General features: G+C 46.9%; 1 protein-coding gene across 5 annotated transcripts in view; it reads right to left on the bottom strand.

The window, feature by feature from the left end:
• CHST11 (carbohydrate sulfotransferase 11) overlaps positions 1 to 26,783 on the bottom strand; it is a 305,169-nt gene that overhangs the window by 138,575 nt on the left and 139,811 nt on the right. For all 5 annotated transcript variants that reach the window (XM_059886490.1, XM_005206630.5, XM_005206631.5 and 2 more), the window contains exon 2: positions 1,340 to 1,425. In XM_059886490.1, coding sequence (XP_059742473.1) covers positions 1,340 to 1,423 — 84 coding nt within the window. In that variant the 5' untranslated portion in view covers positions 1,424 to 1,425. The remainder of the gene's footprint in view (positions 1 to 1,339; positions 1,426 to 26,783) is intronic.

Here is a 26,783-nt window from a genome sequence, read left to right as displayed (position 1 = left end):
AACAAGGACCTACCGTATAGCATAAGGAACTATACTCAGTATCTTGTAATAACCTATAGTGGAAGAGAGCATTTTTTTTAAAAAAGTATTCATATATATACATATATATATATAACTGATTCACTTTGCTGCACACCTGAAACTAACACAACATTGTAAATCAACTGTACTTCAATAACCATTTTTTAAAAAGGCCAATTCCCTGCTGAGTTACCAGAAAGCCCAGTAAAGGAGACATCAGGCAATCTGAGTTTGCAATGACCTGGTTAATCTGGCCCCACCACACTGAGTTCCAAAGTGATGGGGCTGAAAGAGGGGTGTGAATTAACATGGTTAGGCCACTCATCTTGCTCAAACTCAAGAGTCCACTTTTCCAAAGGGTGAAAGACAAGAAAGAGATGTGGAATCAGAAAGTTCTCAGGCTCATCCCTTGGCAAGACTTCCAGGAATTCAGCACTTCTAGGGAAGCAAAGAGTTTCTTCCTCTGCAAGCACCTTGGTCCACAGAAATGCTAACTTAAGAATTTGATACAAAATCATTCTCAGAGATTATAGCCAAAGCAGTACATTTCCCCCTCTTTCCCACCAGATATCAAAGGTCAGCTAATGGGTCACTAGTTGTTCATGCATCAGTTCTTGGCATCACAAGCTAACTAATGTTCTCCCAAAAGGGCCAGCCTTGGAGTCTTCTCATCAAGACCCACACACACCAACGCTGCCATCACCATGGCAACGAGGCCTCCTCCCTTTGCTCCTAGCTTTCCATGGAGGGCACTGTGTCTTGGTTGGAGCTTATTTTGCTCAGAGAGGAACTCTTCATAATCAAGTTCAACTTACCATGACAGTCACTTGGCAAAAAGTCTCCCCACACAAGGGTCTTGTCAGACTAGCGCAGTGAGATGCACCTCTTGGGTGCATCATTGGGCTCTAATAATCGGACGTGAGATCTGGGTGGTGAGTTCATCCCCCACGTGGGCCTTCTTTGGGGACATCCACAGGGAGACTGCACAGCCTGGCGGGCTCTGCAATTTCAGAGCCCCTTGCTGGCACCTGCAGCTATGTGGTTCTCAGGGACCCCAAACCTGAGCAGGTTCAAAGCTCAGTCCAGCACTCCACCAAGCCGTTCCTCTCATTCGAAATACCTCTTGCTAGAATCGCAGAGCCACTCTATAGAGAAAGGGTGACCGAGAAGCAACCAGCTGAAGGTAAAAACCCAGGCAGTGGAAAGAAATTTCAAATCCCCAAAGACCAGAATTTTGGAGTTTTTCAATCCCCCTGCCTTCCCCAAAAACTGACACATGGACTCTGAGTGGAGAAGCAAAGAAGTTTCCAGGGCTTACCTGGGTAGGGTTGTAGAGCTCCTGCAGGGGGCTTCGGGACCCCTTCCGGCAACAGATGTCCACACCAAAGGGGTTCCTCCGCATGACTGAGGAGAGAAAGCGAAGGCTCATCAGAAATAGGCAACAAACATTTGCTGTCTGACGAAGAAAAAGGCACAGAGGGAAGAAGAAACAGGTGGGAAAGGAAGAGAGAGAACCAGCTTCTGGCTGAGCTAGTCCTTTGCCCGGTGCCACGGGGCCCCCTGGGTCTCCCCCAGCTTGCAGGCGTGTCCACACCATGTAATTCTCACGTGTCAGGAAATCTTCTTTTGATTTTTTTCCCCCAATCATTTCACAAAAACAGGCAGTGGGTCGGCTGCGGCCCCTGGGCCGCCATTTGTTGACCCCCTACCCTGGTGTTGGTGGGACAAGCCCCAAACACACCCTCTGCACCCTGGAGCCCTTGCTGGGGAGGAGGCAGGTCCCGTGGGCAAGGGTCCATACATAAAAGCCATTAGAATTTGATTAAGCAGTCGGTCCGGGGAAACACTGGTTCTTTGTTCTTCCACGGTTGCCTCGAGAAGCGGGGAAAAATCCACGTTGTGTTTTTCTTTAATTTATTACTTCATTTTTCATTTCCACCCCAAACGAGGTAAACTGTTAAATGCATGCAGGTTGCCCTCAGCGCACAATGACATAGCAACACTTCGGAGGAGGAAAAACAGCTGTAAAACTTGTAAAATTCTGCCCACCCCATGCAAGATTAAACTCTCCCCGTGGCGGCAGACAGTCGCCCCAAGACCAATGGCTATGAGACCGCCACAGAGCAAAACCCCACCGTGGAACCCATTAAAAGTCAGCTTTTATGGGGGGCAGTATTATTTAATTGGTTTATTTTTCTAATACAAGGCCTTTAAAATGCTTTGACCGTGTGGGGCCTGCGACGTGGGCCCTTTCCCAAGGCCGGCCGCCCTCAGGGCCTCCTCCAGGCCTGCCCACGACTTCCCTGGGCGCCCCGTGAACCAGCTATGGCACTCCAGGCCACAAAAGCCAAGGGGCCTGGTGTGCTTTTTATGGGGTTGACAACAATCCTGCCATTTATGGAGGGTGCCTCATGTGTTGGGCACTTGGGTTCCATATAATCCTTCACACAGTGAAGGAAGGACCTTAACCTCTCTGAGCCGCCCTTAACCTCAGGAATTTGACCAAGGCGGAGGCCATGTGGGGAGAGAGCTGCCAAGCTGAGACTCAAACCTCATTACTGGGCTCCTTCATACCCAAATGATAGCACGTGGGTGTATTTATCCTGTGTGTCTAATACCTCAGAGGAGGTCAAGGGAACAGCACACGCAGAGGGTAGCAGCTAACATTTAGAGGGCCGTGAAAGTGCGCCAAGCAGCGCACACATGTAGGCCACACCACGACCCTAGGGGGTGGGCAACACTACTGTCCCCACTTCACAGATGGGAACACTGAGGCACAGCAAGGTCAGGGAACCCGCCCAGGTCTCATGACTGGGAAGAGGCGAAGAAAGGATTCCAACACATGCAGCCCATGCCCTCAACTGCCATGCCGGACCAACATCAAGTGTCAAGTCCACCGCGCATCTCAACAGTTCCTGCTGGCCCCAGACCAGGATGGCTGGCCACCTCTAGGACAGGTGATTTAGAATGTAACCCAGTGTTACAGGAGCCATCAAAATGATGTGACAGGACAGAAAAACTATTAACAGTTATTATCTGTATTCATTTTCTTACTCAACAAATTTTTATTAAACACCTTGGATATGCCAGACATCAGGTATAGGGGGCAGAGACCCCCTCCATCATATTCATGCTGTTTCTCTGGTGCTTGGCGCCCAGTAGGCACTCAAAGAGGTTCATGAATGATGTAGGATTCAAGGCTTCCTTTACACCCATCAGACATTGTTTCCTGCTAGGTAGAAAGGAAACTGCCATTGGCAACAGGCTGCTGTTATTTTTTTCCTTTGAAAATGAAAGGTCTGATGATCAAAAGCCCTAAGAAAGGAATCCCTAAGGACATTTAACAGTGGCCTTCTGCTGCCCACCCACCACGAGTTTTCTTTAGCTACAGGACTTGTTTTCTCCTTTCTAAACATGAACGAAATGCAAGACCATTTTGTAAGAATCTAACTGGTTCAATTCACAGTATGATTTCTTGGACCCAGAAAACAGTTGTGTTTACAGATATGCCTTGACTTATGATGGGTTTACAGAGAGGGCAATGGCAACCCACTCCAGTACTCTTGCCTGGCGAATCCCATGGACGGAGGAGCCTGGTAGGCTGCAGTCCATGGGGTCGCTAGGAGTCGGACATGACTGAGCGACTTCACTTTCACTTTTCACTTTCATGCACTGGAGAAGGAAATGGCAACCCACTCCAGTGTTCTTGCCTGGAGAATCCCAGGGACAGGGGAGCCTGGTGGGCTGCCGTCTATGGGGTTGCACAGAGTCGGACACGACTGAAGCAACTTAGCAGCAGCAGCATGATGGGTTTATCAGGACATAATCTCATCCTAAGTTGAAAATATAAGTTTAAAAATGCATTTAATACACCTAACCTCCCAAACATCATGGCTTAGCCTACCTAAAACATGCTCAGAACATTTCAATTATCCACGGTTGGGCAAAGTTATCTAACACAAAGCCTATTTTATAATCAAGTGTTGAATATCTCATGTAATTTGTTGAATATGGTTGCTGTTGTTCAGTTCCTAAGTTGTATCTGACTCCTTGCGGCCCCATGGACTGCAGCATGCCAGGCTCCCCTGACTCCCACTATCTCCTGGAGTTTGTTCAAACTCATGTTCATTGAGTCAGTGATGCTATCTAACCATCTTATCCTCTGCCACCCTTTTCTTTTGCCTTTAGTCTTTTCCAGCATCAGGGTCTTTTCAAATAAGTCAGCTCTTCACATCAGGTGGACAAAGTATTGGAATTTCAGCTTTAGCATCAGTCCTTCCAATGAATATTCAGGGTTGATTTCTTTTTGGATTGATTGATCTCCTTACTGTCCAAGGGACTCTCAAGAGTCTTCTACAGCACCACAGTTCAAAAGCATCAATTCTTTGTCACTCAGTCTTCTTCATGGTCCAACTCTCACATCTGTCCATGACTACTGGAAAAACCATCCCAGCCCATTTTCAGAGAAGAAAACGGGCCCCAGGAGGGCATGGAATGGCCAAAAGCCCCATGGCAGGGCTGGGAGAGCAGGACCAGGCCTACCCCACCTCCCCAGGCTAACTGGTCCTCCCCAACCCCAGGCCCTGGCAGCCAAGCCCCATGCAGGCCTCATCTGCCTGGTCTCCTGCCCTCTAAGGGAGTGCTTTGTGCATAGTAGATACTCACACATGTGTGTCAAATGAATGAAAGTAAAACAACCGGTCATCTGAGAGTTTCAAAGATATTTTTTCAGCTAAAAGGTATCAGGCCAAACCATTTCCTAACAGCAAAGAAGAGAAGTTAACATGTTCTTTCCTAGCAAACTTCCTCAAAATTCTTTTATTGGCTTTCTTAGTCAAAGGAATTAAACAAACAAAAAGCAAAAGTAATGGTGTGCTCTCATGGATCTTGGAGGCACCTTCAATGAGTCTGACAAGCACTCCATAAATATTAGTCTGCCATACTGTCTCTCCTCTACTCCTCATGAGCACCCTGGAGGCAGGTGGACTCACATCCATTTTAAAGACCAGGACACTGAGGCTCAGAGAGGTTGAGGAATTTACCCGCTGACATAGCTAGTGAGTGGCAGAGCTGGAGTCCAAACCCTGCATGCTCCCCCTACTCCTCTGAAACGAGACATATTACAGGTCCCTGACATTACAGGTCATGGACATGCACAACTGGATAAGGCCAAGCAAAGGAAAAAAAAAAAAAAAAGCAGTCCTGAATACTGAGGCAGTGTTCTCCAGCCAACCAGAGCCTTCAGGTGTGTTACAGACACTCAGCACACTTGTGTTCACAGGGGACTTTTCAGGAACCCCAAACACTGAGGTAGGAGCTGGGTTCAGCCTAGGTTGTCGCTAATATTTAATTAACAAACTTCAATTTTCCAACTTTCTATTCCTTCCTTCTCACAGTCCCTTCAACAGGAATAGCCCAGAGCCATTCAAAACGATCCCTAGATCCACTTCTCCTTAGTGGAGACCCTACAACCAGCCAGAATATTGAGGCAGCTGGGGTTCTTATTTGGGGCTAATCTGAACCCTTACTGTAGCTAGTTCTCATGTCAATCTCCTCTCCTACTGTAAGCTCTCAAAGCTCCTGATGCCTAGCCTGTGGCTGCAGAACTAAAATGAATTAAACTTTTGGCAGATGAAGGTCAAGGGTATAAATCTAAGAATTAGGTAGATGCGTTCGGTGTAACTCAAAAAGAGAAAGAACACAGCTTCATCTAAGAGCCAGGAGATTTACTGCATAGAAACCTTCCACCAAAGGACTCTGATTCTCAGCTTTGAAGAATATACTTGTATAGAGTACATTTCCCTGTTGTGAGAAGACCTTGGCTATCAAATATGCTCACCAAAACCAATGGCAATCAATGGCATTCCGTCTTTTAGGTGATCCTGGGACATCTGTGAAAATGTGTCCCAAGCAGAGGGTTGTGCTGACTTTCAAGAAGCCCAAGATCCCTGTCCAAGTGCAAACCAGCTGTTAGTCAGATAGGTTAGTGCTGGCAGAGGCACACTGGCCACAAGAAGAGCCTTTGGAGACCAGCAAAGGGACTGGGTATGCACAGCTGGGGAAAAGTGCCCTCTGAATTGGTTTTGATTGAACAAGAGAAATGGCAGGATGCAAAGCTTAGTAATGACCTTCCTGACTGCTAATGTTTGCTCTCTGCCCACAGAGGCAGTGTGGAAGAGGTGAAGGCGAGAAAAGGGGGAGGATAGGGAGAACCCAGTGGAGCCTTCCTTGCCCCCTGCCCCATTTTACAGAGTGGGCCCTGGACACAGGAGCATAAGGGACTCGCTTGAGGCCCACGGATTGTCAGAAGCACAGCTGTGACTAGAAAAGGGGGCTCCTGACTCCTGCTCTCATCCCTTTCTCCTTTTGTACCCAGTTTACATGTTTTCTTGGGCTTCCCTTGTGGCTCAGCTGGTAAAGAATCCACCTGTAATGCGGGAGACCTGGGTTTGATTCCTGGTTTGGGAAGATCCCCTGGAGAAGGGAAAGGCTACCCACTCCAATTCTGGCCTGGAGAATTCCATGGACTCTATAATCTACGGGGTTGCAAAGAGTTGGACGTGACTGAGCGACTTTCACTTTCACTACATGTGATGCACTATTTCCCTGCTCTGTTTTATTTAATACTAGTCCAACTTATTGAATTGATTTTACAACCAACTGATGGGTCATGACATATTGTTCAAAACTCCCCGACTTAGATATCTTAGAAGAGTCAGGTCAGGGACAAGAGGGCTCACTGAGGTTCAACCTGAGCTTGCTGAACACAGTAACTACTGATGAGGGGAACTCAGGACTTCCACCCCTGAAGTGTCCCTCCCTGGTGTCCCCCACTGTAGTCAACACCACCACTATGCACCTGTCTGGGTGGACATAACAGCCAGGAGTCATTCTTCATTCCCCGCTCTCACTCACCATCACCCCCCTTCTCCATCAGCTCATCTTGGCCCCTCACACCTGGCCCAAGCCACCATCACCTCCTCTGGGGCTAGGACCAAATCCTCTTTTTTGGCCTCTGCTGCCAGCTTGGCCTTGTTGCTCAGTGGTAAAGAATCTGCCTGCCAAGCAGGAGATGTAGGTTCAGTCTCGAGGTGGTGAAGATCCCCTGGAGGAGGAAATGGCAACCCATTCCAGTATTCTTGCCTGGGAAATCCCATGGACAGAGAAGCCTGGCAGGCTACAGTCCATGGAGTCACAGAGAGTCAAGACACACTGAGCGACTAACACTTCAGAGCAGTGAGCCCAGCAGGGGGACAGGCAATCAGAATGGAATGAAGCCACCAGGTGGGGTTTGGTCTTCCATGGGAAGCCATTTGAATTCAATACTTAGTGTCTTGAATCTGGGTCATGGACTATAAGAGCCCCCATTTAGAGGCAGAGCTCAGCTCCTCAGCCAGAGGTCAGCTCACAAAGACACTTCCAGCCACAGAGGCAGTAACCCCAAAAACTGCTGGAGAAGGTGACCCCAAAATTGTTTGAGATGTCAAAATTGCTTCCTTAAAAACCCAGCATGATCTCAAGGTAAGTACCCAAAAAAGTCCAAAATTGGCAAGTGCAAAGACAGAGAAAGTCAGCTAGTGGTTGCCTAAGGCCAAGGATGGGGACAGAGAAGAGGGATAGTAAACAGACACAAAAGTTCTTTTTATGGTGATGGAAATGTACTAAAATCAGATTGTGGTGATGGTTGTGTACTCTGCAAATACACTAAAATTCATTGACTTTTACACTTAAAATAAGTGAATTTTTATGTAAATGATATCTCAATAAGGCTATTTTTTAAAATACGGACAGACATGTTTAAGAAGAAAACCCACTAAGATTCGTATTTTTAAGATGTTGACCTACTCGAGTAGGAGGATTTACCTTGCCATGCGGGCTACAGTCCATGGGGTTGCAAAGAGTCAGACACAACTGAGCAACTAACACTTTCACCCATATGAAGGATTTAATTGAACAATTTATTCAACTTGAGATTTTAAATTGAAACCTTCTAAGTTTACATATAATATTAGAACATTTAAGAAACTTAATGTGTGTCATTGAGGTATTGGATTTACATTATTTAAGTATGTTTGTTAATCAGACATCTGAAGTCTGACTTAAATATATGAAATTTTAAAGAGCAATTTAAAATATTAAAGGTAGGTGAAGTTCCTTCAAGGGTCAATTATTAATCAAAGACTACCTTAAATGTAACTGTTAAAAATTTACTAGATTTATGAGTTGAAGAGTAAAATTCTTAACTTAAAGGATATCTTGCTAGATTTGCAACTTAAAAGTTTTTTTAAAAGCTTCTGTCAGTTGTACACAACTGTCACACTCAGTGACATGAAAACACTCACATTAACAGAAAATTAACAGGCATTGACACCTTTGGGTTAGGCCAAGGGTGGAGAGGTTGAGCATCTCAGATGAAGGCAAAGCGGCCCCCATCCCGAGACCTCAGCACAAATTCCTGAAAGCCCCTAAGCGGTGGATGCCTTTTATTGTTGAGAAACCTAAGAGCCTGTGGAAAAACACAGTTCAAGGAATTAAATTGGCAGTTAACCTAGGAAAACCCTTATAAATTACCTTTTATGTTCACTTAAATAAAACGAGAGACAGCACGGCAGTCCAGATCATACTAATTACATTCTCCACACCTTGAAGGAGTAATTATGGGCACGGTACAGTTAATTTTCATTTACCTTTCCTTGCCTGCTGGAGAATTTCTACACTCTCCCCTGCAGTTTCCTTGGCATGTTTTATAAATCTATTTTGCAGTGATGCAGATAATATGCCAAAATACTTTCTTCCCTGCGGCTGGTGCTCCAAGTTTGATTTTACGACCTGGAGACGTTTATGTCTGCCTCTGGGGTTCCCCCACAGCTTCAGACTCACGGTATAAGAAATAACGGGGCGGCTTGAGAAAGGAAATATTCTAAGTACCTTTCCTTAAGCTACTCAAGCACGGCAGAGCATTAACCCCAGACAGGAGAATAGGTCTCTCCCGTCGAGTACACAAAGCTAGTTGGCTCCGGGCCGGGTCATTTCCTGCCGACACAGTCAAGCTGCACTGGGTACCCCTATCTCTTGCACCGGGTTCCTCCACTCACTCCCTACCACACATCCTCTTCTAAGGACCCATCCTCTCTAAACACCATCAGGTTAAAACTTGCTCTTGCCTCTGCTGCTGGTTTCTTTCCCATTTCTCCACCCTCAATTCATGTCCTCTCAGAACCTCAGAATGGAACCTTATTTGAAGACCGGGTCTTGGCAGATGTTATTAAGAGATGTAGTCCAGGATTAGAGCAGGTTCTAAATTCAATGACTGGTGTCCTTATGAGAAGAGGAGAGGACAGACACATATACACATACACACCCGCACACACATGGGTACTTTGTTATGGCAGCTCTAGGAAATGAATACACACGGGTTCACGTCCTACGTGACCCTGACAAGAGAGTCAGTCTCTCAGCCTCAGTGACCCCATCTGTAAAATGGGGATAATGATATGCCTACTAAGTTAGGGATGTTGTGAGGACTAAATAAATTCATCTATGTCAAGTGTTTAGAACAGCACCTGTCCAAGGTAAATGCATAGCACACTATAATTCCTGATATCCACTGCATTCTTTCCTCGATCTTCCCAAAGAGCACCTCAAAATCCTCTTCTAGTCCAACCCCAAATATCAAGGCTGCGCACACGCTATACACACCATCTGTGGACACTACATTATTTCATGAATGAGAGAGGAAGTCTCGTCACAGCAGGTGGTGTACGATGGAGGTCTAACCATTCTGCTCAAAATGAGCATGAGGCAGAAGCTTGATGCTAAAGCAGAGATGATCAGACATTGTACATACCTTTTCCCCAAAAGCAAGAGCTAGAGACTGTCTCCCACAATGAAACACTTACTCCCAGTAATAAAGAGCTGGAGGCGTCCAAGGCAGTCAGTCACCCATCTACACAAACCCACATTTTCATTTCCATATGTCTGGATAAGTTACGGGAGAAGGCAATGGCAACCCACTCCAGTACTCTTGCTTGGAAAATCCCATGGACGGAGGAGCCTGATAGGCTGCAGTCCATGGGGTCGCTAAGAGTCAGACACGACTGAGAGACTTCACTTTCACTTTTCACTTTGATGCATTGGAGAAGGAAATGGCAACCCACTCCAGTGTTCTTGCCTGGAGAATCCCAGGGATGGGGGAGCCTGGTGTGCTGCCATCTATGGGGTCGCACAGAGTCAGACATGACTGAAGCGACTTAGTAGCAGCAGCAGATGAGTTAAAGATGGAAATTGTCTTTTTAAAAATTGTTCATTTGTATTATTTTCTCCTGACATGTTTCTGGCATAAGACATTAGCAGAGAGAATGCTGATTTAAAAAAAAAAATAAACCCCCATATGCACTACACCACTAGAACCGTGTAGGTGTTTATGCCTTCAACGCCAACAGTCACCCTTGGGAAATTACACCAAGGGAATAATTCAAAAGAAGTCAAAAGATTTATGCACAAAGATGTTTACTATAATATTTCCTGTCCCATGGCCAAACACTGTAAACACTCTAAGATGTCCAAGATGAGAAAAATAATTTCGTAAATCACAGTTCACTTAGGTATGTCGTGAACAAACTGCAGTACATTCATAACTTAAAAAAATGATACTGTTATTAAAATAATGTGGAGACATGGAAAAGGGATTTAAGTAAAAGCAGCAGAATTCATAATATCATGAGGATCAGGATCTTGGCTAGGTAAGTACACAGACATAAAAATGAAACCAATTGTCAGAGTGCCTCTCGCCTTCTTCTATATATCATTTTTCCCATTTCAAAAATGATGGCTTCAACGTAGTACTTCAACATAATACTAGATACAAATCAACTGTCGGTGTTAAAGGTGCTACTGGAAAGCCCCGAGAAGTTCTAAACAAAAAGCTGGAATTTTCCCGAGGAAGACACCAAAATTTTCTGCAACCCCTGATGTGGATATTCTTCAATAAATCCAACAGATCTTTGAAAAATGAGATCACTTTGTTTTTGCCTGTCTCAGGATCCTAATTCACTGAAGTGTAACTTACGTTGCCACCATCAAATGGTATAGGGATGAGGCAGGTGCTGGAGACGATCCAAAAAATGAGTGAGGGCGAGGCTCAGGATGGGCACAGAGAAGGCACACGGGGGTTTGGGGGGAAGCTAGGCTGCACTTCGAATGTTATTTTTCTTGAAATATGGTCAGAGGGGAAAGACCACTGTAGCTGCCTCCTGTTACCAGTGCCCATGCTCTCGCCTCTCCCTCCCTCCCTCTTAGGGAATATCCAAGATGAGGGCTGAACCTCACACCACAGTTCCTCTGAAGACATGCAGTGGGATGGGAATGAACCCAGGAGGCGCAAGAAAGGACTTGAGCTACTTTAGTGATCTTCCTCAGAAAAATGTTTCCCATTTTTAGGCTTTTCTTCAAAAAAAAAAAAAAAAAGGCAAGCCTTTGTGACAATACAAAGGGACAGAGTTCCATCTTTCTCCGAAAAGGAAGGAAGCTGTGCACAATATCCTCACTGCCATGATCAGCAGGAAGGCATGGTCTTTTGGTGCAGCACGCATGTCCAGACTGGGTTTAGCTATTAAAATTCCTTCAAAGTCAGCCAGGCAGGCTCTATTTGTGCAGGCAAATTAAAAAGCTGTAAAACAATAAGACACTGTTTGCAAATGGTCCCAGCTGCAAGAAGATATGAGAGCCACATGCTTTCTATATGAGACGCAGCCAGGTGTGTTAGAAGCAGTTCTGATTCAGGACTTGCGGCCACCTGCTACCTGGTGACCCAGGGACAAGGGGGACAGGAACAAGCAGGACATATTTTGAGTTCCTATCATAAACCATGCCAAATGCCAGGCACTTTAGTAAATGTTATTTAACCTTCCTTTCTTCGACACCATTCTGAAACGTGTTATCATTCCCAATTTACAGACGAGGAAACAAGGGCAAAGAGGTATCTGCAAAGTCACACGGCCAATAACGAACAGATTCCCTACTAATAGGGCTTCCCAGATGGCACTAGAGCTCAAGAATCTGCCTGCCAATGCAGGAGACATAAGAGATGCAGGTTCGATCCCCGGGTGTGGAAGATTTCCTGAAGAAAAAAATGGCAACCCACTCCAGTATTCTTGCCTGGAAAATCCCATGGACAGAGGAGCCTGGTGGGCTACAGTCCGTGGGGTTGCAAAGCGTCGGTCACAAATGAGTGCACACACGTGTGCACATGCACACACGTGCACACACACAGCCAGTAACTAACATTCTCTACTAATAGAGCAGGTTAAGTGTTTAGTATCCCTAAGTGTTATCAGTAGAGATCTACCGATGTGAAAGACATGAAACACACCAAAGCAGCATTTTACAACCCTGGGTCCTGCCTTTGTCAAGAATAATACTGTGAAAATATGTCAATGATATTTAAACCGCTTGCTCAAAGTACCGGCGTGGAGTTAACATATCTGTGTGACACAGCTGGGTCAAAATGCTGACATCAAAGTGTTCAAACATCACGGATTTCATTGCCAAAGGACAGAGCAAAGTGGCTAAAGATATTAGCCCCAACGATGGTAGAATTCCTGCTTCAATCCCAGCTCCTCCACTAGCCAGCTCAGTGATCTGCAAGTTCTTGACCCCTCTGTGTCCTAGTTTTCCTCCCAAGAAGATGGGAATGAGAGAACTTGCCTTTCAAGGTTATTAAGAGGATTACATGAGATGAAAGCATCGAATACATTGCTGGTCATGATTTGTGGCATTTCCATTTTTTTTTAAACATCTCTGAAATTGAGGTGCATCTTACAATTGGTGTCTTTTTAGATTGAATAAAACAGGAAAGGATAAGATGATGATGATGGTGGTGGTGGTGGTGGTGGTGATCCCTGACTCCCTCTACAGATCTGCGGGCCTCCCCACATCCCTATCTCCATCTCCATGCCTCAATTTAAGTCCAAACCCCTGAAAAGAACGTGTCCTCTGCCCTTTCTCCCTTCTCCTCTCTCTCCTTTGGCTGCAAACTTAATGCTTTCTTTTCCAACCCAAGACAAATATCCCCAAGTCCAAATGACACAGTGCCACAGCATCAGAATGTCCTGTACCCTCTGAGGGTGATCCCAAAGAGAGGGTTCACTCAGGTACAGGCAGGAAGCTTCAGGATAACCAGCCCCCTGAGACAGCCCAGTGCCCAAGCCATTCATCACCATGCCAAGGCCCCGCCCTCCGTGTCTTGAACACTACTGGAAGCCACCACACCCTGTGAATGTCAAGGCAGAACGGGGAAGTGGGTCTTCAGCATTATCAAGAAAGATCCTCTGTTATTAATATAAGACCCAGCCATCCTCCAAATAACTGCCCAGACTTCAGTACCGGCGGGTAGAACAAAGTGGCTAAAGATATTCATCCTACGGGTGACAGAATTCCTAAGGCCAGAAATCCCAGACAGCGTCGCCAATGTTTCGCCACTAAATCAAATAACCAGCTTTCTATAAGTTTGAAAAACTACAACATCAAAAGCAAACAAATAGCAGGGTGGGAGGGAGGCTCATGAGGGAGGGAGAGGATATATGTCTACATACAGCTGATTCACTTTGTTGTACAGCAGAAACTACCACAACACGGTAAAGTAACTATACTCCAACTTAAAAAACAAACAACCAGCAAACAGGGGTTGAATTTTCTCAATTATCAAGCCTTTCTCCCATAAACTTTGTTAAACAGTTGACATCATTATGCTTGATATATATGTGAACAGATACATACATATATGGATAGAATACTAATACCGCAAAAACATTACTAGATCATTGTGACTTCCCGGTAATTCTCCATCTGACCAGCAGGAGGTCAAGGAGGTTGGAATCCTGGAAGCAGGACCCAAGACCATAAGAGTGAGGCTCGTAAGTCAGTCCACAAGCAGGATGCACCTGCTTCTAAGAGGTTCTGAAGAGAGAAGCAAGCTCCTGGTTGTCCAAGGTCAAGGGTGAATGACTTCACCGAGAAAGAAATCAGGACAGAAGGAGCAGGGCCACAGAGACAGAGGAAAAGCACTTTGGCCTTTCACTTCCTTCTGATAGCAATAAATGTCAACGCTTGCTTTTCACGGTGAGCATAATTGAGCCTGAGGGTATCTGGAAACCTGCAGCCTAACATCAAACCTAATTGACATAATTAAACCTTTTTGTTTTAACATCCTGACCTTTACTAGCCCATGCATGTAGTAGTCAAAGCTGGCTTCTCTGTGGCTGAACTGTACTGAAAACTTTAGCCAAATCGAGAAACCAATTTTTAGTTTCAATTTTCTTTTATACTCTTGCTTAAGCCTAGACTCTTCCTTCTCGTTTAAATAAATCCCCAAAGATATTTTATCCCCCAAATTTATAACGTATGGGAGATAAGTCACAAATGATTTCTGGCTTCAGTCTCCTAATGAAATAACTGAAGGGCCGTGAAAGCAAAAAGGAGAATAGTGTTCTTCAAAGTTCAGGCCCTTTTCTTCAAATGTCTATCAGAAATAAAAGGGACTGATAACTTAGGGATGACCTTATGCGACCATTATCTGTGGTCTTCAATTACAAATAGCATTCCATGTGTCTCTCAATTATCAATGCTGGTAAAGGGTGTGAATGGCTTCTCACAAGCAGCTAAAATATCCCTTCTGGTCAGCTGGGACTGCTAAACAGGCTCCTTGGACATTTAGCTCGTATCTCCAGATATATCTGGCCTCAAAAATTACTCAAACTACCTTGCATTTTGTGAGCCGAGCAGCAGAATTTGGCAAATGGAGACGGCACAAAATATATAAATGATTTGGGCTGTCCCTGGTGGCTCAGATGGTAAAGAATCTGCCTGCAATGCAGGAGACCCAGGTTCAATCCCTGCATCAGGAAGATCCCCTGGAGAAGGGAATGTCTCCTCACTCCAGTATTCTTGCCTACAGAATCCCACGGACCGAGGAGCCTGGTCCACGGGGTCCCAAAGAGTCAGACACAACTGAGCAACTAACGATGCACTTTCTCGATTCAGGAAAACTCATCTTCAGATTTTTTTCTATTGCAAGCAATCTGGTCAATGGGAGCCGGAGTTCAAGGACTAGGAAGGTCTGATGCAGTGGAACGTCAGTGGGCTAGAGACCAAGAAGCCAATGTTGGGCTGGGTTCCTAGCTATCAGGGTGACCTTGGGTAAGGACCCACACCCTCTTTTCTTGGTCTCAATTTCCTCATCTTTAAATAAGGGGGGTTACTCTATTTGAGATCCCTTTCAGCTGCAATATTCAATCCTGCTGTAACTCAGTCCACTCGCTGATTCAAGGCCCTCCCTCCCCTGCACTGCTGTGAGGCTCACCGAATTCCACTGGCAACACACTCCAGCACGGAACAGGCCAGCTTTTGTAGGCATCCTCCGAGTGGTAACCACAGAAATGAACCCAAATGCACCAAAAAATGTAAATGGGTCGTGAGCCCTCTCACACGTATGAAGTCAGCAGTGTGAAATGTAGAACAAGACTGTCTACAGATCTTTTGTTGACACGGGGTAAAATAATCTCCTCTTACATATAAAAAGACCCATTTGTTCAGTTCTCAATTTGATCGGTCTTGCGTCGGCAGCGTTTGAAACCCTAGCCTCAGTCATGACCGTGGGTTGTCTCTTACCGGCACACATATACAGGGGGGAAACGGGTTCTTTACAGAGATAGCCTCTATTCTGCTGGGGAGCTGGGGGAGGCAGAGGAAGTTGCCTTTGGCATTGACCAGCCTTTGGCATTAACCAGACAATGAACTCATCCTCCTTCCTGGCCCAGAAATAGAAATTGAGCATTAAACACAGCTCACCAGCCTCTCAGACTGAAGTTAAGTTGCTCATAAGAAAGTCCGAAGTGGGGATGCTTACTTAATGCGTAAGAATTTACCCCAGCACCCCAATAACACCTGTTGCTCCACTGTCATCCTCCAGTAGGTGGTTCAGTGGTAAGAATCTGCCTGCAATGCAGGAGATTCAGGAGACACGGGTTTGATCCCTGGGTTGGGAAGATCCCCTAGAGGAGGACATGGCAACCCACTCCAGTATTCTTGCCCGGAGAATCCCACGGATAGAGGAGACTGGCAGGCTATAGTCCACTGTCATCTGAAAGCAATTATTAAGCACCAAAAGTGTCCACAGCCCTTCCCTCCTAGACAGTTCCAAAAGGAGCCCCCTGGACTGGGCTGTGTGCCTGACAATGTGAATATCCTTCACGCCACTGAACTGTACACCTAAAATGGTTCAAATGGCTGCTTTTATATGTATATTTTACCATAGTTTTTTCAAAGATACCAAAAAAAAAAAAGAGACAGGCTGCAGACACACCTAATCATACTGATGCAAAATAGAAGCACCCTGCCAGTGAGCTATTTCCAGCACGTCCCAAAACGTCTAGGGCCGATGATAACAGCCTCTGCCCTGGCCAAAGCAACCACGCAATTTGTTTAAACATCACGCCTCGGGCCTTAGAGGAAATCCACGGCCATTTCCACCCCTCCCAGGGTGCTCAGTGCCGAGACCTAGACCAGTGGGTTCTCCAACCTGAACACCCCTCACCACCCCGCCTGGGGGGAGGTCAATGCAGATTCCAGCACCCCATGATCAAGGTCCTGATTCAGCAGGCCTCTCTCTGGGCTTCGTGTCCCAGGTGATGTGGGGAAACTTGGAGTGTATTAAAGAGTCAAGCAGGGGGGTAGATGGACCAGATGCAGCCCTTACATGGGCTCTAGAGTCAGCCAAAGGGGTGTGGCCGTGGGACTGCCGCCAACTCTGACTCCTGGCAAAGGCCGCCCAGGGCGTTCTCCCAATTTTAAGGAGGCCCTCGGCTTTGAACAAGTCAGAGCAAAGCACAGAGTGTGCGGTTCCGCCACCCTCCCTATGGCTAGAGGACCGGCCACCAGAACCAGAACACCTGGATTCCAGGTCCAATGCATTTTTTTTCTTTTGGAGATCCAATGCTCAGCTTTATTACTGATATGGCTTAGGGGTGAGGGCAATTAGGCTCGCTTACACCGCTCCCCAGAATAAACTTATCGCTGAGTTACAGGCAGGGCTGGAAAAACCGCAGCCAGGCCCAACTCTCTTCCATACCCTTTTCATAATCATGCCTCAGTCTTCTCCCTCTGTCAAATGGGCCTGACAGCACCTGCCCCGGCTGCCTCCTCGGCCTGTTGCATCAGGAACTCCAGGCCTGTTCTCCCAACTGTGTGGCCTTGGGCTCTTTACATTTCACCTCTCTAGACCTAAGCTTTTGCATCATTAAAATGGTTATAACAAGAGTTTTAAGCTCACAGAGCTCTCACAAGGACCAATGCAAGAAAAGCTCTCAACCCACTGGGACACAGACAAGAGCACACCAGGAATGTTAACTGTTATCATGTTTATTCACATACTACACGTGGAGGTGCTTGGTAGGGAACAAATGTGATGACAGTGTTCACACTTCTATTATTTAAGAAAAGACCAAAGCTTGTGTGAGCCATCCACCCTGTGATTACAAATCATGGCCCTTGGGCTTAGAGGTGACAAGCATGACTTTGAGAAGCCAACCCTCCTATCTCAAACGAGAGTTTCTCCTCTCTCCAGGCGAGAGGCCTCCTTTATCAGGAAGGCCCCCAACCCTACTGCTCCCAGAACCACCTCCCTCAGAAGGGGGCCACATGGGAGCTCCGTGTCTCAGGCAGGACAGTCTGCAGCTGGATTTCACCTCACCCACTGATGTCTACTTCCAGACACACAGAATCACTCACAGGTCTCTGAACACACCCAGGAATTTCTGTTCCCTCCTATGGTCAAGCTATTCCTGCTTCCAAAACTTTCTATGCTCAGCCAAGGCCCTCTTCACCCAGACAGTCCCTCAGGCTGCAGCTCAGTTGCCCCACCGAAGAGAGGGCTTATCCCGCACCCTTTTTTATCTCATTATCCTGTGTGTCTTCTTTAAAGCACTGACCTCCCCTCCCACCTGAAGGAACCTCATTACCGCCCCCTCCCCCTTGAACGTCTAGCTCTAAGAGGCCCCCCTGCCCTGCTCACCGTGACAACAGTGCTTGGTGTATCAGAAAATTCCAGGGTGAACATGGAACCCAGATACCCTGAGATGGGTCCCATTTGTAACTGTGGTCCGGGAATCACATTTAACAGCTCTTCCTTTACTCTAACAAGTGGCTGGTTCAATGGTGAATCTTAAACAGCTCTAACAAGAGGTGATACAGCCCAGGGGTTAGGAGCCTGGAGGTTCTAGAACCAGACCAACTTTGGTGTCATCCCAAGCTGCCACTTCCTACTGTGTGCTGCTGCTGCTGCTGCTGCTAAGTCGCTTCAGTCGTGTCCGACTCTGTGCAACCCCATAGACGGAAGCCCACCAGCTCCCCCGTCCCTGGGATTCTCCAGGCAAGAACACTGGAGTGGGTTGCCATTTCCTTCTCCAATGCATGAAAGTGAAAAGTGAAAGTGAAGTCACTCAGTTGTGTCCGACTCTTCGCAACCCCATGGACTGCAGCCTACCAGGCTCCTCCATCCATGGGATTTTCCAGGCAAGAGTACTGGAGTGGGGTGCCATTGCCTTCTCCGTCCTACTGTGTGGTCCTCAGCAAATCACGACTGTCTTGACAAAACCATCCTCAGAGTATTTCAGAGAGACTGAAAGTCAGCATCTATGTAGGCACTTGATATACAGCACATGGTAGACCTTCAATAAATGTTATTATGAATAATAACAACATCGTTTCTCCTCTGAAGACAGATGACCAAGAGCCCTCCACCTACTAGCATGTGACCTTGGCCAACTGACCTACCATCCTTGCCGCTTCTCATCTCTAAAATGAGAAGACTTCCTGAGCTCACGAGGTTGTTGTGAAGCTCAGATGAGATCATCTGGGTAAAGCACGGTGCCTCTTACACCCTGAGTACTCACTAACCTGTAGCAACTAGTAATACTATGATGTTGCCTTTCCTCCTAAAAGCATGAGCTCCTTCAGGGCAGGAATCCTGTGCACTTACTTCTCTATCCCTAACACTAAATGCCCGGCACACTTTCTATCAGGAAGGAAATGAGTGGGTATTTTCTAAGTCATCCCATGACCATCCCCGCCCTCAGCTTGATTCCTGATATGAGAGAGGGAGCAGATGGGGCACAGAGAAGGCACTGAGCTGGTGGAGGTTGCCACAAAGATAGGAAGAGAATTTGCTGGAAGTGTGGAGGGTTCACAGATGGTCAAGTCCCCAGCTGCTTACACACCTACTACTGGGAGAGGGAGGCTGGTTAAATGTTACAAATGAGTCAACTTTCTCTTAGACAACAAGATCAACCAGGAAGAGGGTGATGGGGAGGGAAACACACAAACCCAGGGGGAGGAGGAGAGACACAGGCACCCGGGCCCAGCTTTTATGCAACTTAACCCTTTGGGAGGGAGAGGCACGTGGGGGGCACAGGAGACTGGAAAGCAGTCGAGTGGGGGAGGACAGGGGAGCCCCTGATCTCATTTAGATCCTCCCCTAGGAGCTGTGTCACAGGCTGGCTCACATACTCATTTCATGCTCCTCTGACACAAATGGAAATATCAAAGGCAGGGCATGTCGGTTTTGTAGGTGGTCAGATACATCAAGACCGACCGTTAACTGTTCGAGTTTAGCAATTTGGCAGAAAGTGGACCAGAGCTGTTCAGAGGGCCAAGCATTGTGACTGCAGAGAGTTTCTTTCGCAATCCTGTCCTCTTCTGCCAACCGTAAACTAAGATTATGAAGCAGAATCTAGAGGGCCACATGGAGTGTCGGCCTTCAGGAGAGAAAGCCAGGCACTAGGGGCTCTTGGCACCATGTGGTCAATGGACCACCCTACCTGTACCACCATTGCCAACAAGGCTGTGGTTTGTCTCCAGGGATCCACGAGTGGGGGAAGAGATGGAAAATATGTATCCTGGAGGTACCCCCAAAAAATGTGATCCCTAAATACCTACCCTGGACTCTCCCCACTTCAGTGTCTTCTTCTCCCACATATAACACTTCAATTTTCAATCAATGTAACATGTTCATACTCTGCTCCCAAGTGCCTATGATGTCCTGAGCTATGAAGCTACATGTTAGGAAGATTCCAAAATGCAATCAGATATCTTCAGAGCTCTTCTCTAGATTTTAAGGGCAAATGCTCAAAACAGAGTATTAAGAACATAAGGGAAACTAGTTCTTAGGTAAACTGCCCACAAACCCTAATGACTGTTTTTAAAGTAAATCTGACAGGTTGCATTTGTCATGTACTTTTTTTTACTCAGCATATAAAACATTCTGAAAAATGAGGTGTCTCATAGGCTGAGCTCTGGTAACTACTATGGTAACTCCAGGTTTTCTGTTCCTGGAATTTCTTCCTTCAGAACCAAACTGAGAAGTATGTCTTGTTCTGTTTCATAAACTAGTAGTTTTACTTATGCATGTGGAATATGGAATCAAACCACTGGGTTCCAGTTTCAGCTCTGTCACTTCCTGGCTCTATGACCTTGGACTGGTTACTGAATCTCTACCTGCCTCAGTTTTCTCATCTCTAAAATGGGAAAGTCAGAACAGTTCTCAGGACTGCTGTGGGGATTAATGCACTATTATAAAAGCACTTAAAAGTGACTAGCACACTTTTAAGTATTTCCTTTATTAAGTAAGTACTTAATAAATGTAGCTATATACCTAAGGCAGCAGTGCCTAGAAAAGGTCATCAGCTTTTTAAACTCTCTTAGAGTAAGTTGCCGGGAGAAATATCAATAACCTCAGATATGCAGATGACACCACCCTTATGGCAGAAACTGAAGAGGAACTAAAAAGCCTCTTGATGAAAGTGAAACAGGAGAGTGAAAATGTTGGCTTAAAGGTCAACATTCAGAAAATGAAGATCATGGCATCTGGTCCCATCACTTCATGGGAAATAAATGGGGAAACAGTGGAAACAGTGTTAGACTTTATTTTGGGGGGCTCTCAAATCACTGCAGATGGTGATTGCAGCCATGAAATTAAAAGACACTTACTCCTTGGAAGAGAAGTTATGACCAACCTAGATAGCATATTCAAAAGCAGAGACATTACTTTGCCAACAAAGGTCCGTCTAGTCAAGGCTCTGGTTTTTCCACTGGTCATGTATGGATGTGAGAGTTGGACTGTGAAGAAGGTTGAGCGCTGATGCTTTTGAACTGTGGTGTTGGAGAAGACTCTTGAGAGTCCCTTGGACTCCAAGGAGATCCAACCAGTCCATCCTAAAGGAGATCAGTCCTGGATGTTCATTGGAAGGACTGATGCTGAAGCTGAAACTCCAATACTTTGGCCACGTCATGCGAAGAGTTGACTCATTGGAAAAGACCTGATGCTGGGAGGGATTGGGGGCAGGAGGAGAAGGGGACAACAGAGGATGAGATGGCTGGATGGCATCACCGACTCGATGGACATTGAGTTTGGGTAAACTCCGGGAGTTGGTGATGGACAGGGAGGCCTGGCATGCTGCGATTCATGGGGTCGCAAAGAGTCAGACACGATTGAGCGACTGAACTGAACTGAGAGTAAGTTTCAGGCTTCCCAGGTGGCACTAGTGGTAAAGAACCTGCCTGCCAGTGCAGGAGAAGTAAGAGATGCAGGTTCAATCCCTGGGTCAGGAAGATCCCCTGGAGGAGGGCATTGCAACTCACTCCAGTATTCTTGCCTGGAAAATCTCCACAGACAGACGACCCTGGTCCGTAAGGTCGTAAAGACAGACACAACTGAAGCAACTTAGCAGCAGCAGCAGGGTAAGTTTCAACTTTTATAAGCAGAAAGGAAGTATATAATACTGGCTAAGAACACAAACTATAAAACCGCATTGCCCAGCACTGAATCCCAGTTCTGTCTTACTTGTTGTGTTACTTTTACTTGGCCAACTTACTGAACCTCTCTGAGATTTCGTTTCTGTAAAATGGAAATAACTCTGCCTTCCCAATTCTGTGAGTACAAACAGTGTGTGTGTGTTTAGCCCCTAAGTCATGCAGGACTCTTCGCAACTCCATGGACTGTAGTCCGCCAGGCTCCTCTGAACATGGGATTTTCCAGTCAAGAATGCTGGAGTGGGTTGCCATTTCCTCCTCCAGGGGATCTTCCCAACCCGGGGATCAAACCTGCGTCTCCCACATTGATCAAATCTACATCTCCTGCACTGCAGGCAGATGCTTAGGCAAGTCCACAAGGACACGGTAAAGAGTATCAAAGCAAGACAGTTTGCCATTGTCCCTGTATTTCCAGGGGAGGTCCCACCAGCAACAAATAGGATCACATTTGTAAAATCTCAAGATGACATTCAAAGACCCAGGAAGCAACTAGGCAAACCAGTCATGAGTCACTCTCGTCCCATCTTAGCTTCTGGTCAAAGTTGCTAACATACAGATCCTCAGTGAAGGTGTAGCAGGCAGAATGCAATTAAAACTGGCCCAGCCTGCAGCTCCAGTCCCTTCGGTCCCCATCCTACAGCAGGGCTAAAAGGTAAGGAAGACGGACAGCAGGGTTGATGCACAAACAGTGGAAGGGGCCCACTGGCGTGGTACCTTTGACTGTTGCATGGCAACGAGAGCTGCCAAGACAGCAGAGCAGCAACAGACTGCAACAAGAGACGAGAACCTGGCTTCTCCACGCAATAAGAATCAGAGCATCCATGAGGCTGAAAGGCCAGGAGGCCCTAAACAGCAGCCCTGGTAACAGGGTGCAGCCCAAGCCCCTGAATCCTGGTGTGGAAAGGAACAGACACACTGGTCCTTCCCCACCAGTTACCTGGGAAGCCACAGGTGCACGGACCAGCTTCGCCTCTATACCTTCCACAAAGCTCGAGGTGGGCCTGGAGCCCTTCTCTGTGCCTAGAGAGGGAGGCAGGAGATCCACAGGACAGCACGGGCCCAACTGGAGCTTGAGAATGTCTCACTGGGGAGACATGGCAACGACACAAGACACAAATGTGTTTCAACAGGAGCTTAACAAGAAGGGCTCAGGCTCTCAGGAGAGGGGAAGCTTTCCTGAGGAGGAAGCTGGATCCTAAGAGACACGAGGAAAGGGAAGAGGAGGCGGGGAAAGAAGGGCAGGGAAACAGCCCTACGCACCCAGGGACACCGTCTATCCGAAGAGAAACTCACCATTTAAAACAAACCTTCTTCTGCCTTCTAAGGAAGGACTCAATTTTCTGCCAGATCTGATTGCAACTCAAAGATATTTTGTAGCTGCACTCCCCTGCCCATCTAAAGATGTCCAAACTTATCAGCCATCCTCATGTCAGATGCATCTTGCCTGTTCCACAAGATGTGGTCCATCTGACCCACGAGGTTCAATTTCCAAAAGATACTTGCAGCTCTAATGTGGCTGGCTTAAGTGGCTATGATATTTTATTGGAATGACAGTACACTTCATTCTTTAGAGACATCAGCAAATTTTGCCTTTGGTGGATTGGTCCTGATGGAGAATCTCAGATTTAAAGAAATAGGGGGAGAAATTTTTATATATATTATCATATATGCACACAAGTGTATTTATACATTATGAAAGCTGCTCATATAAACTTTATATGTGTATGAACTTTATGTATGTATGAATGTGTCTGTGCTTTAGCCAACCTAACAAGAAGATCTGCCTTCAGCTGGACACATAAGGCTCCCAGGCTCAATTTCTATAACTGCAAAGGCACAAGAGGGGGTTCCCAGGTGGAGCTAGTGGTAAAGAACCCACCTGCCAATGCAGGAGTCATAAGAGACATGGGTTTGATCCCTGGGTTGGGAAGATCCCTGGAGAAGGGCATGGCAATCCACTCCAGTATTCCTGCCTGGAGAACCCCACTGACAGAGGAGCCTGGCAGGCTGCAGTCCATGGGGCCACAAAGAGTCAGACATGACTGAGCAACTGAGCGCACACGCGCACACACACACACACACACACCAAGTTTCTCAGGCTTGGACACTGTGGGGCAAGGATCCCAGGGCTCCACTCTGGTTCTGCATGGAGAAAGGTACTGCAATCCACTAGTGATGTCTGCCCCGGTCACACTGAGGAGAGAAGGAAGGTGTGTTTGCTGGTACCTGAATCAGCTCAAAGAATCCTCCAGACAGACCTAGGATTCTGAATAATCATCTGAATCCTAAAGAGAAGAGATTCTAGAACACTCTCTTAAGGCTGATTAGTTGAAACACTCTGAGCATTGAATGATAAAAGCCACATTAATGGGTTCAAAGCTAACATTGCACTGCAGAGGAAAAAAATGCTGTTTGTGTTGGGACGATCCCTCCTAGACCCACTCCTACAAGCTCCCTGTGAGCAGAGGCCCCCAACGTACAGTCGAGTCTCTCCTCCTCCTCTGGGACCTGGTGGGACAAGGGAATGGTTTGCCAGCATTTCTGCACAGTGGTTGAGTAACAACAACAATAAGGTTACTTTTGTCCATTAAGAACCCTTCCATAAGGGTCCAAAGTGATTTTTCCATTATGAGCAGCTTTCACTTTATATATGGAGAAGGCAATGGCACCCCACTCCAGTACTCTTGCCTGGAAAATCCCATGGACGGGGGAGCCTGGTAGGCTACAGTCCATGGGGTCGCTAGAGTCGGACACAACTGAGCAACTTCACTTTCACTTTTCACTTTCATGCATTGGAGAAGGAAATGGCAACCCACTCCAGTATTCTTGCCTGGAGAATCCCAGGGACAGAGGAGCCTGTTGGGCTGCCATCTATGGGGTCGCACAGAGTTGGACAGGACTAAAGCGACTTAGCAGCAGCAGCAGCAACAGCAGCCCCCACTTCCCCCAATGCAACTAAGGAAAAAAGAGAAAGGGGAATTTCTATGGAGTGAAGGGGTCCCCAACCTCTGGGATCTAATGCCTGATGACCTGAGGTGGAGCTGATGTCATAATAATGGAAATAAAGTACATGATAAATGTAATGTGCTTGAATAACTGTGAAATCATTCCCTCCACCCACACTCCCACCCCCATCCATGGAAAAACCGTCTTCCATGAAATCTGTCCCAAAAAGGTTGGGGACCACTGCTTCATGAGGACTCTGAAGCCTCATGACCTGACATTCTAGATTCCCATACAGTGGTGACACCGAGGTCCAGGGTCATGATGTTAACTCCATGGGAAGATCACATAGTCAGTGACTGGCTTCTAAGCCTTGTCCTTTCCTCTATAAAGGAACACCAACTAGACACACCTCTGGGGCTGCAGTGGGGCAGGGCTGGAGGGCATGGAACATCGACAGGCCCTACAAAGTGGAGACAGAAGAGGATGTGCAAAGGAAGGAGAACACAGTTTAAACACGGCCCGTCCCATGGCTCAGAGAAACTCAGCACACACCGTCTGAGTGTTTCCATCCCAACGTCTCGGTCTCCATTTCCACTTCCCTCCAGCCTGCCCAGCCGAGGGGAGATGCTACACCTGCTGAAGAAAGAACACTACTGGGGACCAGCATAATCTCAAGAGACCGCCGAGAAGAACAAGAAATCACCAAGCGCAGGATGCCCTCATTAGCCAGGCTTCTAACCCCCAGGTGGGCAGGTGACATCAGGACCGCACAGCTCCTCCCCCAGGCACTGGAATCCTCATGCATTAACAGCTCCCCACCCCCAGCCCACTGCCTGCAGATGCCTGGAATACCCATGGCAGAGAGTCTTGCGGCCTGGGGGCATTCTGAGCCACTGGCCAATATACAGGAAGCAATTACTGATGTCCTAAAAAAAAACGAGGGCTGCACATGGTGGTCTCCAGAGACTATTCCAGCTTGGCAGTTGAGAGGCACTTGCAGCTGGTTCTGACTCTCACCACCATGTGCAAACAAGTGCCTCAAGTGGCACCATCGGGGGCCCCTGGAAGTAAAAGACAAATGTCTTACTGGGAGAAAAATAGTACATTGCCAAACGATCACTGGTTCCCATTCTGGACAGACCTGGGGGGAAAGGAAGAGACTTGATGGGGAGTGAATGTGGAAAGGAAACTAGGCTTTAAAAGCCTTGAGCAGTCAGGTGCAACCAGAACAACGTCATAAAAACAGCAGTTATGTTCTCTGCGCACCTGCCACACACTGGGCACAGCCACTTGGACTACTATCAGAAGCACTCTCTCATTTAATCCTCCGTCATCCTTGCTTTGTAGGTAAGAAACTGAGACACCCAGAGATTCAGTGACTTGCCCAAGGCAACACGCTGGTTAGTCATTCCTTCGGCATAGATGTGTTTCACACATGGCTCCACGCACTGCACCAAACTGGGAGCCACGGAGTGGTTGGGCTGGGATGCGAGTTTCAGCATCTGGATGCTAGATGTAATACCTCAGTCCGCAAAAGGGAGCCCTGTGATGCTGAACCATGCAGACTCACGCAGGAGACCTACCAGGGGAAACCTAGGCCTCAGTCCACCTTGGTGTGTGCCAGTCATTGGAGCTGTAGGGACGAGGGGAGGCAGGAGGGAGCCTGAGTCTTGTTGGAGAGAGTTTCTGGAAGGCAGAGACTCCTTCCTCTGAATCAGTCTTGACCCTGATGCCGCCTCAGTGTCTCCACAGAGTAGGACCTCAAATAACTGTTCTGAGAACATACTGCACCCAAGGAGCCAACCCACAAAACCGTTTCTACCAATGGATTCTATTCCATGTAGACAACATGGAAGACTTCCAGGGAACCCCCAAGATCATCCTCTGCATCAACGCTGACAAAGGCGAGAAGCAGAGGGAGGCGCCTTTGAAGTTGGAGACTGAAATATTAATAA

The sequence above is a fragment of the Bos taurus genome, chromosome 5 (genome assembly GCF_002263795.3).
Source record: "Bos taurus isolate L1 Dominette 01449 registration number 42190680 breed Hereford chromosome 5, ARS-UCD2.0, whole genome shotgun sequence".
NCBI classification, from domain to species: domain Eukaryota; kingdom Metazoa; phylum Chordata; class Mammalia; order Artiodactyla; family Bovidae; genus Bos; species Bos taurus.
This window is presented reverse-complemented; position numbering and strand designations above follow the sequence as displayed.